Source organism: Gnatocerus cornutus, chromosome 7, assembly GCF_029298725.1.
Source record: "Gnatocerus cornutus isolate USDA-ARS CGAHR chromosome 7, icGnaCorn1.1, whole genome shotgun sequence".
In the NCBI taxonomy this organism is placed as follows: domain Eukaryota; kingdom Metazoa; phylum Arthropoda; class Insecta; order Coleoptera; family Tenebrionidae; genus Gnatocerus; species Gnatocerus cornutus.
Window position 1 is genome coordinate 8,380,029 of NC_142239.1, and position 18,265 is coordinate 8,398,293.

Below are 18,265 nucleotides of genomic sequence, written 5' to 3' on the forward strand. Positions count from 1 at the left end.
TTGGCCCTGCGTAGCCTCCTACGCATGAAAAGAAGCTTTTCAATGGATCTTGGTTGAAAGCTCTTGGCATCATGTAATGGAAACCGCGAGCTTTCAACCGAGACCATAAGTACGAGAAGCCACGTAGGGTAAAAACCCAGTTAGATAAAGAAGGAATTTTAGTTTTCTGTGTAGAAGAAGGTGGAGTAAAGTACATAGACTCAAGAATAGGAATAGGAGAACGCCAGAAAGAAAGGTGCGAAGAACTAGAGCTAACAGCGCACCTCAAAATTTTACCCTTTTGAGGCCTCAATTGGCTACCATTGACACTATCAAAAAGCTTGTCAAAGAATAAAAGAAGGTCCCCCGTTTCTGAAGCTTTAGGATCGATGTAAAATTGCGAATTTGGCGGAAGTTCTGCACTATGCAACGCCCTTACCTTTATTGCGCTTGCTACTCTTTGGCTAAAAACTTGTGTGCAGTGTCTAACACTCATGTTTTTTACTCGGTTAGGAACGACGTGTTCATCGGTCAATTTTAAAAAAGAACTAAAACGACCTAACTTACTATCTACAAGATAAGCATTCAAAATGTGCGACCAGGATGCCACCTTCCCCTGACCGTCTTGGGTGAAATGAAGGTCTTTATTTAACAAGGAATTGCGAACACCTCTCATAAGGTGCGATACATCGTACAAATGCACAACTTCTTCATTGTCAATGATGTACCCCTGAAAAGTGTTCACAATTCCTCGTCGAAGACAATCGGCCTCAGTGCTCCTGAGGAGGTTGTTCACGGCGGCAACGTTTGTGGTGCCCTGGTCGCATATTGATGCCACCACTTCAAGGCCGGTGCGGCGCACATTACGGACCACACTGGTGAGATCCGCTGAAGAAACAGTTCCTTTCGTGAAATAAAATGAAACTGGCTGCTTCCACTTTCGGCGGATACCTTTTAACATGAAAACAAGAGCGTGATCCGCAAATGCAGCCGCCTTATGTTTGCCTCCCACGTCTACAAAACCTAGAACTGAATCCGTACGTCGATCGTACGTCAAAATCCAGGTTGAATGGCAACTTCGTCAAACATCATGACACAAAATTTGTCTAAGGCATCCAGCTTAGCTACAGTTACCTTCAAATGATCAAAAACTCTCGAATTGATTCCACAACTCAGCGGCATCCCCTGCAAAACACTTCGTAAAGTTCTTGCAGAGGGCAAACTAAACATTCGTTGAAGGTATCTGTAACCTCTGCCGCTTTGTTTCATTAGAGATAAGGCAAAAACCTTATCTTCTAAAGAAAATTGCCTGCCCCTGGCCTGAGGTGGCTGATTTCTAATTTGCGACTTAATAAATAATTGCGTCGCAGCGCTCAAATTTTTAAAGCAGCCAAGCAATTCGGGATTTTTGTTGATTAATCACATCTTTAATCTCTGTGAATGCTGGCTGCTTTTACATAGTTTAAGTTGTCGCCGAAGTTTCGACAACTGTTTTCTCAAAACACGTTCCTCTTCTCCCACACGAGTTCCTGAAAAAAAGTCCCATTAGAACATTATAATGAATGAAAATGAATAAAGCCAAGACGTTAATAATAACGAATGTACACAAAAGACAAAGTTAATATAATATCGATAAAACTAGTTTTTCATTTTGATTTATTTTGCGAGTTTGCATTTCGTAGTTTGTAGTTTGAAGGGATGGTGAGTCAGGTAAAGAAAGTTCGAGGAGGGTTTGCCTGATGTTGGGAGCTTTGGGAAGACCGGATGAGATTTATGGGATGACGTAAACGGTTGAGAAGGAAAACTGTGTTGGTAATTATAGGGTAATAAATAACACGGGGGCTGAAGATAAGGAAACAACTCATTGTTCACAGATTTACAGCCCAAGGACTGCTTAGCCGGCTACCTGATCGCAGGACCGAACTCGGCCTAGCATGTGTTTTCTGCATTGTGGGTTGAGTTTCTCCTACTTTACTGGAGCCGTACCGATCTTAAGGGCCCCACAAACCTCGTTCTTGCACGACGGTATCGACGGTTGGAACGAAACGGTCGGAAAAACCGAGGTCTGTGGGTAAAATCGTCGGTTCAACACGTCGTGCAAGAACGAGGTTTCGACTGTTGGAACGAAACGGTCGGAAAAACCGAGGTCTGTGGGCAAAAACCGTCGTGTTGAACCGACGATTTTACCCACAGACCTCGCCTGGTGGGCTTTCGACCGTGGGTGTTTTTTTTGGCTCGCTGTGGCGCGCAGTTTTAAAAGCTGCGCAGTAGCTACCGCGCAGCGGCCCATCAGCTCGCGACGTTTTTTGCCACCAAACTCTGATTCAAGCTCGTTTGATAGATGGAGTCGCCATAAGAACTATTGCAAATGAAGTTGGTGTCAACAAGAATACGATTATACGTGCAAAACGTGAGTTTCGAGAGACGGGAACCATCCGAAGAAGGCAAAGAACTGGTTGAAGAAAAATATCAACGAAGACTTGGCATTAGACAATTTCCTTCACGAAAACCCCTTTTCAACTGCAGTCCGAGCCCAGGCTCAACAAGGACAGCTCGCAAAAGGATTAGACAATCTGAGCTGAGAAATAGGCCAGCTGCCAATAAAATTTTCTTAAGCGACGCCAATAAAGAAGAAAGGCTTCGTTTTTGTCGGGAGTTTATTAACAGTGGTAAGTTAACCACCGATTCCGGGCGGGTAAATCAGTGGCCGGGCTATCACAGATTTTTACGGTGTTACTAACGGTTTTGACAATTTTTTTGACTACCTTCATATTAGGTTCCGATACTACCAACGCATCCACTTCCGTTTCCTGAGCCAACTTCGGGAGTAGGTCATGTGCCCTAGTCATACGGAAGCTATTGGAGACCGGCTACCGGAGTGTTACAGCCCGGTCTGCCAGTTCCTCCTCTACTTTTTCATAAGAGGTGTGTCCCCAATATGGGTCACACCCTTTGTGTCGTTTTTTGCTACGACAGGTGGAAAGTCTATTGTCGTCATTCTCAAGTCTCGCGCCTGTTCGGATTGCCATGTTAATGTGTCATTTCCCCGCTACGTTTTCCTTGTATCGTTGTGTCTTCCCCTGCTATCCTTCAAGCTTTCTCGATGGCTAGGGCTAGCCTAAAAGCTGGACACGCTGTGCTATCTGCCTTATGTCCTTTTGTCTTGCACGCATACCCTTCAGGCTCATTTTTGCATTCCATAGTGCTGTGTCCTTGATTTGTGCATTTTCGACATCTGTCTCTATCATATTCTTTGTTTGTGCATTCCTTTGACAGATGCCCATATTGTTGGCGTCTGTAACACTTTGTAGGGCTAATCATTTCCTCTAAAATGCAGTCACTCCATCCTACCCTAAGAGTGTAAGGAATGCCATCCTTCTTCTTTTCCTTTGTCCACCATCAGATATCCTTCCCTGGACGCATTCTCTGCCAGCTTGGTCAGCAACTGTCTCTTTCAGTTCATCCCAGGTGATCGTACAGTCTACATTCTTGACCAATGTTTTCGTTTTTTGAATCTGTTTGATTTTGGCTGTGTTTTCAAGAGTTTTTTTACCGCTTTGGCGAAGATTTCTCGGTTCTGGCTAGTTCCTGCCACATAAATTTTAATATTTCCCTTTCTAGTCTTTTCTACTCTTCGTATTTGGATACCCAGCTTTTCGACGTCTACAGCTTTTTTGAGTTTCTGCATCGTGGTTTCAAAGCATTTGCTTTCATCATTGTTTATTTTTATTTCTACACTTTCGCTTATTTGGTTCTTTTTGTTTCTCTGCTGTTTATCGTCAATTTCCAGAGGTTGCAATTTCTGCTTGGTGGTGTATATGCTCACCTTCGTCCTTGTTCCATGAAATAATACTTCTACTAGTTTTCTAAAGCTCAAAAGCTCCATTCCCTTGATGTATAACTGGAAAACGTGGAAACTAACAGTGGTCATGTATTTCAAAATCTCGGCATCGTTGTTGTATCCATCCGCCCCGAAAGGACCAGCAGCTTCTAGAATATAACCAGACGTTGTTACCAACATCATTGGTTTTATCAAATGCTTTTTCTTCTGGCCCGAGTAAAAAATCTATTGTGTAGAAAAGTCTGTCGGTTTTTCGATGAAAATGTATGTCCCATCTAAAATTAATTGTGTTATTCTCTAAGCAAAAACAGTGCACTGTAGCTTTGTTACTCTGTACGCTACAGTATGCAAGTGAAAATGATATTCCTTAACAAACATTTTCTCTTTTACGTACATTCTGTAGCTTACAGCTCTGTAAAATTATGGTGAGAGAAATCGCGTCTCTGCAACTGACTGATTTTGTAATAATCTAGTCGTTATTTAAAACTAGACAGGACCAAACGTCAAATATTCATTTTGATTGTTTTATTTATCACAGCAGCAAGTATGGATAACAGAAATCAAATTGTCCCAATCATTCTGTACCTTCTTTTGGATGAAGATGACAGAAGGTAGGACTAGACTGATAGTTCTAGCAGACCTATTTACGTTTTTTTTTTGTTGGGCTGACCTTTTTGTATTGTAGAAATCATATGAGAATTAAACGACGACGTCTTCGTGACCAGATGAATTCAGAAACAATTTCAGGCTATCTAAAGAGCTAACGCAAAATTAATCCAGTGGTTAAATCCTCATTTTCCGGAACGCCTGAGATCTACTGGGTTACCACTTCATTTGCGAGTTCTAGCTACTTTGCACTTTCTGGCTAAAGGTTCTTACCAACAGGCAGTAGGTAACTCTTTTTGGATTTCAGTTAGTCAGTCATCAATAAGTAGATCAGTTAACGAAATTTGTCGTTTGATTGTCGAAGTGCTAATGCCTGACTGGATAAAATTTCCTACAGAAGTCGCAGAAAAGGCGGAAGTCAAACAAAAATTTTACGAGAAGATCGGTTTTAGGGGTGTTTTGAGATGCATTGACGGGTCGTATGTTGCAATAGTTACCCCACGGGTTACTGACGAGGATCACCCCCCACATGTTTACATTAATAGAAACGGCTTTCACAGCATTAATGTAATGGTGATAGGCGATTCTACTGGTCGCATTTTAGCATGTGATGCACGATTTCTTGGCTTTTTACCCCTTTTGCGGTAGCTGCAAATGGCACTCCAGAAGCCCGCTTTAATGAATTTTTAAAATCCACAAGAAACGTGATTGAAAGAATTTTTGGAATATTAAAAGGCCGTTGGCGAGCTTTGCTACAGCACAGGGTTTTGCATTATAGTCCTCCCAATGCAGCATATATTATCTATGCTGCCTGCATTCTGCACAACATTGCCATTCGGGGAAAACTTCCACTTGACGAAAACGATATTGCTTATGATGATAATAATGATGTTGACCATGAAATCTACAATGGCGGAAACGACCAACATTTATTGCATTTAGGAAGAATGTGTAGAGCTAATTATATAAGAAGAAATTTGTAAAAAAAACACTATGTATTTTTGAACCTATAAAAACTATAATTATAACAATGAGTTGTCAAATTCAAACAAAGGATTTTCGTATTTGTATTTAGAGCTACGTCAAGTCAGAATTTTTCCACTTCCAATCTCCATTGTTTTTCTTTTAGTTCTAGCTCCTTGCATTGGATAGTACGGTCTTTGTATTCATTTAATAGTTCTTCTCCAATTGACTTTATACTTCGTTTTTCCAATTTTTTGTTTGGTTTGATCACTTTGTCTAAATTAGGTTTCTTTTTGTTTTTGGGGGGCTCTAAGGCCGATGTACTGTTATTATTTATGTTATCATTTCTGCACTCCTCATCAAAAATTGCTAGTGTTTCGTTAATTTCAGATTGCAAATTATACTCTTTCATCACTGCAGCTAGGACGTGGTGAGGATAAATCTGACGTACTAGCTTGGGTATGTAACTGCAAATCTGCAACGACAGGTACTTTTGGGGAACCTGTCACCACAACTTTTCCCCAAGCGGCAAGGCCCCTATCTTCTAAGGGCGTCAAATAGATTTCTTGCTCTTCACCACCCCCTGTTCGTATTCTACTTTCTGCAATTTTCCAGTATTTCGCACGTACCGTGTTTTTCCAGTCATTGAAGCGCTACGAATTTCATGTATTAGATATGTAAAAATTGTATATAATTAAACTATGTCTTTTTTACCTTTGACCATTCTTTGGGAGATAATACTGGACCAGTATCAAACGCATTTAATTTATGTTTCCCAGCATCTGGTTAAATAATACGGGGAAACCGTGGGATTTAACTTTCGGAATATCTCATCGCAATTCCATTAACCTCAAATACTCCTCATACTGCTGAGAAGTAGTATTTGACGATCTCTTCCATTTTTGATTTAAAAACGACCACACTTCGCGTCGGTATTCCGTTTGTCAAGCAAAAACTTTTAAACGTCATTGCGATCAAAGCCTACTCCACAAAGTTGGAGCACTGTAATTGAAACAATTACAGAAGTATTTAGAGAATATGAATTTCATTCATCTCTGTAAATATTTTTTTATAATGCTCTGTAAGCCACATACTGTAACAATTTACAGACTATAGTAGAATTTTAGAGAATAACACTATAAATCTTACTGCATCATAACTATGAAACTCGAACAAAAATTGTAAAACTTTATGACTTAAGTTTAGTCAAAGCTTGGCCAGGAATAAACCCAACGCTTTTTGCAAAGAAGACTTACATATATTAAGAACATATTCAAAAATTTTCTTCGTAAACCCGGTCTAAAGCTGATAATCGTCATGAGACAATTTGTCAAAATTTTAACCAGTGGTCACTTCAGTGGCTGTCATAATGCTGTGGGTTTTATGGACTAAAAATTAAAATTTCCAACTCGCTGTTTTTCAGGAGTTTGCCATCTAAATCGATTGCCTGGCGGTATTCTAATTTCTCTTTGTCGCCAAACCTGGTACAGTAGAACTTGGTTATAACGACCTCGGTTGTAACGCCAACTCGTCTATAACGTTACAATTTCGAAAGTCCGGACAAATCTCCATAAGAGTTGATGTTTTTAAATTCGGCTATAACGACCTCGCGTACAGCGACAACCCTGCTAAAACAACCGAATTTCTGTATCGATTTGTCGGTTATAACGACAACACAATCTTGCAGTGTAAGCCTCCACTACTAGGAAATGTTTTTTAGTCGACTTACCAGGAATAATTTTATGGGAATAGGATGTAACGACCTGTTTTAGCGCCAATTGCATCAGTTACTGTTTGCTTTTCTGTAGTCATGGCAGCAAAACGAAAACAGTTCACGATTGAAGAAAAAATAAAAGTTATCAATGAAATTGAAGGTGGAATTAAAAAATCCGAAATTTGCCGCAAATTTAACATCCCAAATTCTACTTTGCAAACAATCTGGAAAAATAGGGATGCTATCAAATCTGCTTTCGACAATAATGAGCTAAAGTCGAAACGATTGCATAAACCTCAACACTCGGAGATTGACCAAGCTCTTATTGAATGGTTTAGGCAACAGCGAATTCAAAATGTCCCCATCAGCGGGCCAATATTGAAGACAAAAGCGGAGCAATTTGCGGTACGTTTTGAAATGCAAGATTTTGTTTGTTCCAATGGCTGGATAGATCGTTTTAAAAACCGTCATGGGATAAACGGGGCAAAATGACCGGAGAAGCAAATTCCGCTGATGTCCAAGGAGCTGAAACCTGGATGACAACCATATGGCCAGAGATTCGCAAAGGATATTTGCCTAAAGACATTTTTAATGCCGACGAAACAGGCCTATTTTACAAATTATTGCCCAGTCGAACCCTAAAATTTAGAGGAGAAAAATGTGTGGGCGGAAAATTATCGAAAGAGCGATTGACAGTTCTGTGCTGTGCAAATTTGGATGGCTCTGAAAAAAGAAGACCTTTAGTAATCGGTAAATCTCAGAACCCTCGTTGCTTCAAGAATGTGAGACATTTTACAATGTTCGTTATTGTGCAAATAAGAAGGCATGGATGACAGCCAAACTTTTTGAAGATGAAATTCTCAAATGGGATCGAGAATTAGCGAAACAGAAAAGGAAAATTCTTCTACTAGTCGATAACTGCACTGCCCATTCCCGCCCAAACAACATCAAAAATATTAAGATCGAATATTTACCACCCAATACCACCAGCGTGATTCAGCCTCTAGACCAAGGCATTATCAGTAATTTTAAGACGCACTATCGTCATTCAACTTTGTTGAGATTTTTGGAATGCTTGGAGAAAAAGGACGATTTTGGCATTAATGTGCTAGACGCTATTAAAAATATAGAATTGGCTTGGGACAAAGTAAAATCTACAACTATTCAGAACTGTTTTAGACATGGAGGTTTTAAAATAGTGGATGACGAGTTGAACCAAATCGAAACAGATAGTGAAAATAATGATACGGAATTCGATGAAAGTGACGACATACCTTTGTCAAACTTAAAGCAGTTGTTACAGTTAACTTCCAACTTGTAACCAGTGAATTACTAAGTGACGGCGAGATTGTTGAAAACATTATTCAGAATTCGGATAATGCCGAGGACAATGCCAATAATGAAGATCAAGACGATGACAACGACGACGAGGAAGAAGAACAGTACGTTGCACCACCTAATCTTAAAGAAGCTGTTGTAGCTGCAAAGATTCTGTGAAACATCTAGTACAGACAAGGACTTATTTAACAATGTTTCTCGCATAAAATGTCAGATTGAAGATCTTTATCATGATCGTTTATTGCACCAAACGAAACTCACCTATTTTTTCAATTGAATAACATTTTTTATACAGGGCTAGTCACGAGAAGATTACTTCTGAAAATTATATTTCCGCAACCCAAAATACTAAAATCCTGTACTGCTCGATACTCCCAGAATTAGAAATAAAATGCTGAATCCACGATTGCTTTGGGGTGGTGAATGTCACTTTGACATTGTTAATTTAAATTTCGTCTTTGTTATTAATTTTGCTTCCTTAGAGCCCTATTACTTCAAAGTACCTCTATTAATCTGTCCTATACCGAAGCTGTAATTGTTAGGTTGAGTTGAGAAACCCGTCACAATGTCTTATACAAATGATGAGAAAACTGACATGATTCTCATCTACGGAGAATGCCAAAAAATGCTGTGGCTGCTACGGACCTTTATCGTAAAGATATCCACATCGAAACTGAACTGGGTTGTCCATGGACACTCACGTAACCTTCTTTTCCGTAATTGTCAAAGTGGCACTGTCAAAGCCTAAGCAATCGTGGATTCAGCATTTCATTTCTGATTCGAGTTGTATCAAGTGACTTAAGGGTCTACGCTACGCTATACCCGATATATGGCTTACGATTTTTCGTTTTTGAAGCGCATTTTGGACTTTGAAAAATCGCTCGACCTCTGTATGTATGCGTCTCAGGTAGAGCTATGGAGGTGACATCTTCGAATTTTGAAAAAATGAAAAATTTGACTTTAATTAATTAAAAACTGAAATTCCCATTTTTCGTTTTTAAGGAATATAAAGCAACCTACGAAGTTAAAAAAAATACCAACATGTGGAGAATTAAAACCTCTATGGAGGTGACATTTTTGTTTTTGTCATTATGCTATAATTTTGAAGTTATTAATAAAAAAACAAATCAAAAATAGGCAACCAACAGTACAACTAACGCAAATTATCTTATTCAAATCTCATGATTTACGACCGCTCACTAGGGGGTCACTGACGTTCCGCCCAATTGTAATAAACTGCTGTCGGGTAAAAGTAGGTAAAGACCCAACTAATCGCTCTCGGCAACAAACATCGAAGGTTCTTGTAGCAAGTGTATTGAGAAATAATATTTTTAAACTGTAATATAATTCACTGTTTTCCACATCACCCTTGGTGTACACAGAGACGGCGCGTTTTTTTTTTAAGTGCTCTCCCCAATAGGCCTACTGCACTATTTTGACTCTAACTATAAAACTACTTTATTTTAGAAATGACAATCCGGACATTTGAACGAACATAATTTATAACTCTTTCTTTAAAATTGTTTTTTAAAAATTTATATACAAAAGTATGATCACTATTAAAATTCAATGCTGCCGCATAACATCTCCCTTGGTAAGACCCGGCAAGAGAAAAGTTAATTCGTTTCCCACCTACAAATTTATTAACGACAGAATTGAAACATTCCACTATGTTATTAGCCACGTCGTAATGTAAACTAACTGACAAATTCGCGACTCTATTTAATGCAGGTAAAAATATATCGTAGAGAGAACTATTTTTAAAATTATTATACTCAATCAAATTTGTGGTATTTCCAACTTTATTACAAAAATAAGTTGCGCATTTACTGTGATCACCGAATATATGAGCAGGTCCATTGTGAATGTCTCGTTTTAAATTTTCGATTTTTTCTGAGAATGGCAAATTTTCATTTTTTCTGTATCTAATCGCACTTACTACAGCTGTTCTAAATTTAAGTATATTTGTTCGCAAAAATTTTCTAACTTGAAGGTCTGTTCTGGGAATTTTTGAAATTTTGCGCAATTTTGTACAATAATTTCTTAAAACATGATTTCTACACTCAATTTTTTGAATAAAATATGTTGGTCCATATGGTCCATATGCTTGAATTTTCTTATACACACTACTGTCTCCATCACCGATAATAAATTTAAATCTTAAATTATGCATCTGAACAGACTTTTTAAAAGCCTCTAAAATAACACCTGCCTCCATTGATGTGGATGATTTTTTCCAATTTGCAAAACATTTATGGCGGGGCACTGATTTCTTATCAGTCTTGAATCGTTTACAAAACTTGCATAATTTATTTTTAACAGCCACAAATAAAATTTTTTTGGTTCTCGCACCTATTACACATCCAGCTCCCGATAAAGCATTATAATTAGACTTATAAGAACGCTTGGACCATGCTCCATCAACAATTACAGTAATAAAAGGTACCCCATCAGCATCAGTATCACCTAATTCCACCGCTAATTTACTTTCTTCTTGTCCAGCAGATAGCATTTCATCAATAGCCAATGTTTGCGTTTTTTCAAAAACTTTTCTTTCCGTGTTAACGTATTTTTTAGAACTCATTTGTGGAATATCTAAAGCGGCACAAAATTCAGTTAATTGCGCATGACCCCCACCTACAGCAACATTTCCGCAAACAATAGATTCATTAATTTCACATCTAGCATTTTCTGGTTCTGAACTGAAAGTCTACAATTCTACACATGTTACACTTATACGTAAATATACTTTTTAAACCTATTCGTTTTTCCGCAATTATATCAAAGTTCTGAAAATTGCAATTAAATTGATCGCGTTTTAAATTTTTTATAGTATTAAACAAATGATTTATATCTACAATTCTACGACCACTGAGAGAAAAATTTGTATTATTGGAAACATTTTCTATTTCAAAGACATCGTCCGATAACTCTGACTCAAAACCGCTATTTACATTTTCACTTTTGGAACTCTTTCTAACATTTTTCCATAACCGCTTCGCAATTTGCTTTCTACTTTTTCGTTTAACTGATGTGCTTACATGATTTATTGAACCGTTCGCCATTGTAAAATAAAATAATTAAAAGCAAATAATAATCTAATCTAAAGAACAAAAATTTGCCAGTAACGATAAACACTCTCTATATCTGTAATAAACAGCAATTCTGATACAAGCAACTCACCCACTTTGAACAAAAAAACTCACTAAAGAGATTTAGAAAAGTAAATTGATTCAGAAGTCGAGCACAGTCAAAAACACAAGTGTTCACAGACTGAAAGAATTTAAATATTTTTTTTCAAGATATTTATACATAGGGCTTTCATCCCTTTATTTGTTGTTGTAGTAGGATAAAGAAGTGGGGCTTATCACCCTCTAAATGTCTTTTTCTAAGTAGGTAAGCTAAGAAACTCAAATTCGTTTTTAATTGCTTTTGGATGATTGGAGTTTAGGGATTTGCAATATTTTCTTGAAATGGAAATTATGGTGTTAATCTCGGGATTTTTTAAAGCAAAACATTTTTGAAAGCAAATTGTCTTATTGGTTAAGTGTAAAATCCACCGGTAGCAGGTAGCTTATTAGAGATGAGGATTTTTATGTAAAATTCGTACAATTAAAGACACAAGTGGATACAGGTTTTTAAAAAATAGTTTTTTGCATAATAACAATAAACGACAATTTTGCTTTTCCTGTGTGGTTCTGACTTAAAAAATATTAACCAATATAGAAACTATGATAATTTAAAATGTTAAAATTGTTAAAAATGAATTAGGGAACTATTTTTATTGATTATCGGGATGTATTATTATGAAGAGTTAATTTTTAAATCACAGAAAACAACAAAGTAAAAAAGGCCCAAAAACTCATGTGTCAGGTAAAAGGTTTGGTTAAAAAAAATTAAATGCGTTTTTCTCAAATAAAAATAATAAAATAATAAGTAATTTTAAACTTTCCCCGGCGACCAGTGAGGAAAAATTTCGGTCTACATTTACGAAAATTACATTTTTCAATTAAAAAACATTTTGCCATTACGTACTATGGAAACTGGAAATTTGCGGATTTTATACATACATTTTCCATTAATTGAAAAAAAAAATTACGCCCGTAAAATTTTTACCTACTAGAACCAGAAATTTCACGGGCTCAAAACGCAGAGAAACTCAAATCCTGATATTTAAACTCATCTTTGGTCCAACACGAATTTATTGTTCCAACCGCTGGGTTTCTTAGGAAATGTGCAGGTCAAGCGACCGTTTCCATAAAGTTTATGATCCCCTCATTACCAAATCCTCGGTAATCCCTTTTGGCAGCTGTCAATCAAAGGTGTTGTTAAAGTTGCATACTTTTCAAACAGAAATTTTCGGGCAGGCTCGTAGACCCTTAAGAAATTAGTATTTTGGGTTGCGAAAAAATCATTTTCAGAAGTAATCTTCTCGTGACTAGCCCTGTATATGTATTACAATATGTTATTATTATTATTGTTAATAAAAGTTAAGAAAATGCCCACATTTAATTGAGTTAATAATTTCTATATGTATGTAATAAAATTATCAAAGTTGCGTGAATTTGGTTATAACGTCACCTCGGTTAAAGCGACAGTGTGACAGTGGTCCCTTCGATGTCGTTATAACCGAGTTCTACTGTAAATGCCTTGCTGAGAGACGCGATGGCGCGATTTTTCGTGGCAGATAAAGCAACAAGATTCTATGGATTTGTCAAAATTAACACTTGGTTATGGCACAGCAAGGACGAGGACATTCGACGAATTCTATTTCACAAACCTCAAAATCATCTTCAGTGGAAGAGTCTGAACTTTGATTTGGTCCTACAACTCCATTAAATCACAATTCTACACTTTGGAGAATTATAGTTACGTAAAAATTGCCTTGACTCGGCTAGATTTTCAATTCAATCAGCTTTTGCCAAATCTATTCTGGAATCAGAAAACTGAGAAGAACTTGCAGCTAATTGTATAGGAGTATTTAGCACTATTTATGCAAACGTCTCAGCGTACTATATTAAAGCAACTATTACTACCATTTTTAATAGGCCGCTTATACTCTATCTCGAGTTATACCTAAACTTCTCTCTTGGGAAGCGAAAACTTCCAAAATATGAAATTGTTAAAAAGAAGGAATGACAGCTTTTTGTTTATATACAGGGGTTGTCCGGAAAGTCGCACACCACCGTGACACTGTATCAACGGACAATGCCATAGATTGCCATAGAAACAATTGCCCAAAGTATGCAATATGAGTCAGGATTTTGAACATTGATGACTGCTCGTTTGTTTTGAATAAAATTTGGCATTTTAACAAAAGTAGAATAACCAAATTTATAGTATTATTCTCTAAAATTCTACTATAGGCTGTAAATTGTTACAGTATGTAGCTTACAGAGCATTATAAAATAGTATATTACGCAACGTGTGGGGTAAGAAGCCAATTACCCACGAGGGGAAAAATTGTGCGCGAGGCGGAGCCGAGCGCAATAATTCCACGAGAGGGTAATTGGCCTTACCCCCGAGTCGCGTACTATACTTTTTCTACGACTCCCTTTGCCGCAACCTTCTAATTTTTGTTTCGATAAATTACAACTAAAGTTGAATTTTACATGATTTTTATTAAATAATGGAATAATGGAAATTTTTATTTATTAAAATTAATAGTAAAGTTAGAACAATTTTTGATTATAAATGGTGCAAGAGATTTGGTTAGCTGAGTATTCAACGCGAAACAATTTGTGGAAGTTTCTGCTTCATCCGTGGCAGTTTCTATTTCGCTGAAATTCACAAATGTAGTGCAAGTAGCCATGGATGTAGAAGATAACCCGTCTTGAACTTGCGCCAGTCCTACGGATTCCAGTATTTTTTTGGAAGTTGATGTCTTATTTGCCATTGAATCATCGACGTATCCTTCTGCAACCGCAGAGGATTTCCATCCTCCGTGTCTTTTCAATGCAAACAAGTCACCTCCAGCGTCAACCAAAATTGTAGCAGAAGTTCTTCTAAGGCAGTGGCCAGTATAGAGTTCAGGTGTTAGCAAACCTAAGTATTGGGCTATTTTCTTCGGGACATCAGCCAATTTATTTATTCCTACCACTTGCCTACTCATTGTTCCTTTTTGATAATTTAAGAAGAATTGAGAAATATTATGATCCTGTATTTGTTTCCGAAGATTTATATACTTATTATTTTATATTTTAGTTTTGCTATCAGGTATTTTTACTATAAGGTTTGATTCTGAATCTTCTGTATTTGCGAGTCTCATTTTTTTCAGTTCTTGTGTCCTGCAAGCCCCAGTAATTCCAATAATCAGGACTGTTTTTGTAAACAGGTGTTCTAAATCAGGAGCATCCTTTAGAAAAGTATTAATTTCTTGAGCCGTTAGAATTTTTGATTTTTTACTCTTGAATCCATCTGATTGTCTCTTTAAGAAAGCCCGTAATTTCTGGTAGTTTGCAATATTTACGTTTGATGCTTAACATTCTTAACATTGAATAAAAAAAGCCCACAGGGACGAAGGTTTGAAATCTTGTTTCAACTTGCCAAAATACGCGAGTAAAATATTCTCGGAGAAAGATGCCACTCCGTTGTCCGCACGCCAGGCGATGAATTTGCTGTACACCGACTCGTACCGCTCTTTTGACTTTTTCGGAATCAGATCATCAGTTGCACTACCTGCTTGTGCTGCAATTTCGGGGGGCGTAGCTTGCAATTCACACTCGGAGTCACTCATCATGATGAAATATACAAACACAAATTGCAAATGTCAATTTTGACAAATTTTTATGACATCCACAGCAACTACTATTCCTCTGTACTATTATGTAATTATATATATTACCCACTGGTCATTACATTGCAGTGTGTGTAACCATGGATTTACTTAGAAGGACAATCGTTTGTAATTCATAGATTACTATAACAGGAGTAGAAAAAATATTTACAGAGATATATAAAACTCATATTCTCTAAATACTTCTGTAATTGTTTCAATTACAGTGCTCCAACTTTGTAGAGTAGACTTTGATCGCAATGACGTTTAAAAGTTTTTGCTTGACAAACGGAATACCGACGCGAAGTGTTGTCGTTCTTAAATCAAAAATGGACTCGAAAAAACGAAAGAGATCGTCAAATAGTACTTCTCAACAGTCTGAGGACTATTTGAGGTTAATGGAATGCGATGAGATATTAATTATTAATTTTAGCAGAAAATATCCAACCCATGTTGTTTGCGGTCTAAACGATCAAATGCGCAATCCGTGACTATTTATACTTTTGAAAAAATATCTAAAAAACGTACTATTTGATTATTTTTCAATCTAAACTGTCTTAACGGATGTACTTCTGTTGGAGAAGATATTGACGGTTACTACGCCCAAACTTCAGATTTTAAAATTGGGGTAATATGATTTCTCTGTTGTGAATATTATTGTTAATTATTATAACAATTAATAAATTTCAAACGCGTTAAAAACGTTTTTATTAATTTTGCACAAAAGTCAGGTCAGGTCAAGAAATTCATGTAAAGTGTTAAAAATATCCTTGAAAATAACATAAAGATTTGTTTAGAAAAGTGTCTCAAAGGCAGAGAGAACATTACAGTAAACTTCACTTGTTCATTACTCTTTTATTAAACTTAAAAAATATTTTCAATTCTTTAAGGTCGATTATCTCAAAACTATGTCAATGTGAGTTGGATGTTTTCTGCATAACTCGCTCAAATAAGACACTCAAAATGAATATTTGAAGTTTGGTCCTATCTGGTTTTAAATAACAAGATTATTACAAAATCAGTCAGTTGCAGAGACTTTATGATCTTATAGCGCCGATTTCTTCAGCAAATTCTTCAAGTTTGTTTATAATTTTGTTAACAACATTTGTTTGATACCATTTTTGTAAATTAGTTGATTTGTCAATTAATTCGTTTTTTGTTGGAAACGATTTCATATCAATGTCATCATTTTGCGGCTTAATAAAATTCGCTGAAAATATGACATTTACTTTTAAAAGATGTTTTATTAATTCTTTTTTAACTCTTATAGAGAAACATTTAAAACACTTATTTAAAAAAATTAAAGCATCTTTACATCCATGATTTGATATAAACCCTGTCTGAATTCTGCTGTTAAAAGATGAATCAACATCTTTGTAACGGTACGAATTTGTGCAAGGGATTTTTAGCGTCATTTTAAGTTTAGGGTGGTTAAGCTCTGTTGGCGGGGCTGGAGAATGCGCCGACGCTAAACTCTGGCGGGAGTAGAAGTCTCCCAAAGTAACACTATTTTAGAGGTCCAGCATCATCCAGGAATCCTCCAGCGCTGAAACAATGCGTTTAGTTTGGCTTAGTTGGGGAAGTTGTTTGTTGGGGCCAAGCAACCACCACATTCCTCTTTTACCCGCTCCAGGGGTGGCTGCTTGGACACCAGTCACCTCAGTTTTAGTGTCCATGTTTTGGATGTGTTCTTTTGGTTTCGTTTAGTGTTTATTTCCGGTTATCCCTTAGTTGTGTAGTGTTTTCGCGTTGTAAACAAACCCTATAACCTCACTTTTGACTACTGTCATCTGAGTCAACTAGTTCTTTTGGCTAGAAAAGGTTGGTAGTACCGTCCGTCGTGACGTACTTCCCCTTTTTTATAGAGGTTTTCGGAGGGCGCGAAATGAGTACCGGATCGGCAGTCATCTTGGTTTTGTTACTCTAACAAGTGAGACGGTGGTGATTGTGGGTGGAGAAATCGGTGGTTATGTGAGCCATCCTCGTGGTTTTTGGTAATTGGTAGACGGAGGCTCACTTGCGGCACAAGCCGGTTGTGATTTCTGCGGCCCAATTTTGGGTTTTGTGATTTTGGAAACACCACTTTGAAGCCGCCCTCCATCAAAGGTGAATATTTCTAACTAAAGGAACACAGCGCTTATCGCACTTTTGGTTATCCAGGCTTCTTCTTCTTTTCTTTTCTTCTTGTTCTCCGTCATCGTGGGCGTCCTTGGTGGTTCGTCGCTAGCCTAGGAACAACCGGGACTCCGCCGTCCTAGGAGCGTCATTGCCAGGGACTTCGACACCATTCACTAACTTAACCGATAAGTAGATAGTCGTATGCCCGCACTTTTCGGTCGTAAATTATTTCCTTGTAAGCGTGATCTCGGGAGCGGTACTCCATCTGCTCGGGAATATCTGTTGCGTCCGTTGACAGCTGTCCGCGTGTGTCGCATTCGCCGTAAGTTCGCCCAACGAGATTAGGTCCTTGTGTCTGACTTGTTAGTAGCGTTAATCGCTTGGATATTATTGTTATTTCCCATCACCACCCGCCTACATTTAATACACGTTGTGCGGAGAATAAGTCATTTTATTTTGTTTCCTCGTGTCGTACTACCTTCGGGTTTGGGTAGTTCCCTGGACTCGTGGTCACGCATCAAACTCGTGGCGCTCACCCTTCCAGCTAATCGTACCCCCCCCTTCTTCACTGGGGTAGTCGTGGCCGGGACCGCGAGGGAAGTTCGGGGAAGGTAAGGCTCGAGGAGCGAAGTGGGTTACATCTTCCCATGAAATAGCACAATCTTTTATATTAGATGGCGTTGGTAAACCGTTTCCACGTCTAACATTAAACTGCTTTTTCATGTGTTTCAATTTAAAACGATAACATTTGAGATGAGCTAAGCTTGCTTCTAAAGAACTTGGTTGTTCTAATGGATTGTTTTGAAAGATTTTGTTTAAGATTGCTTTTTTAACTATTCTGATTGTGGTGTTAATATGAGTAATCATACGTTGAGTCTCATTCACAATGTTAACTTTACTAATGTACTGTCGTATAAGTCGTAATGATCGC

The 18,265-nt window shown here is 37.5% G+C and overlaps 1 protein-coding gene across 1 annotated transcript in view; it reads left to right on the plus strand.

Moving 5' to 3' along the window:
- The window catches only part of LOC148170701 (uncharacterized), a 44,524-nt gene extending 41,738 nt beyond the window's left edge, over window positions 1-2,786 (plus strand). The window contains exon 2 of the mRNA XM_088041907.1: window positions 2,321-2,786. Coding sequence (XP_087898033.1) covers window positions 2,348-2,719 — 372 coding nt within the window. The 5' untranslated portion in view covers window positions 2,321-2,347 and the 3' untranslated portion in view covers window positions 2,720-2,786. The remainder of the gene's footprint in view (window positions 1-2,320) is intronic.
- The last annotated feature ends 15,479 nt before the right edge of the window (window positions 2,787-18,265 follow it).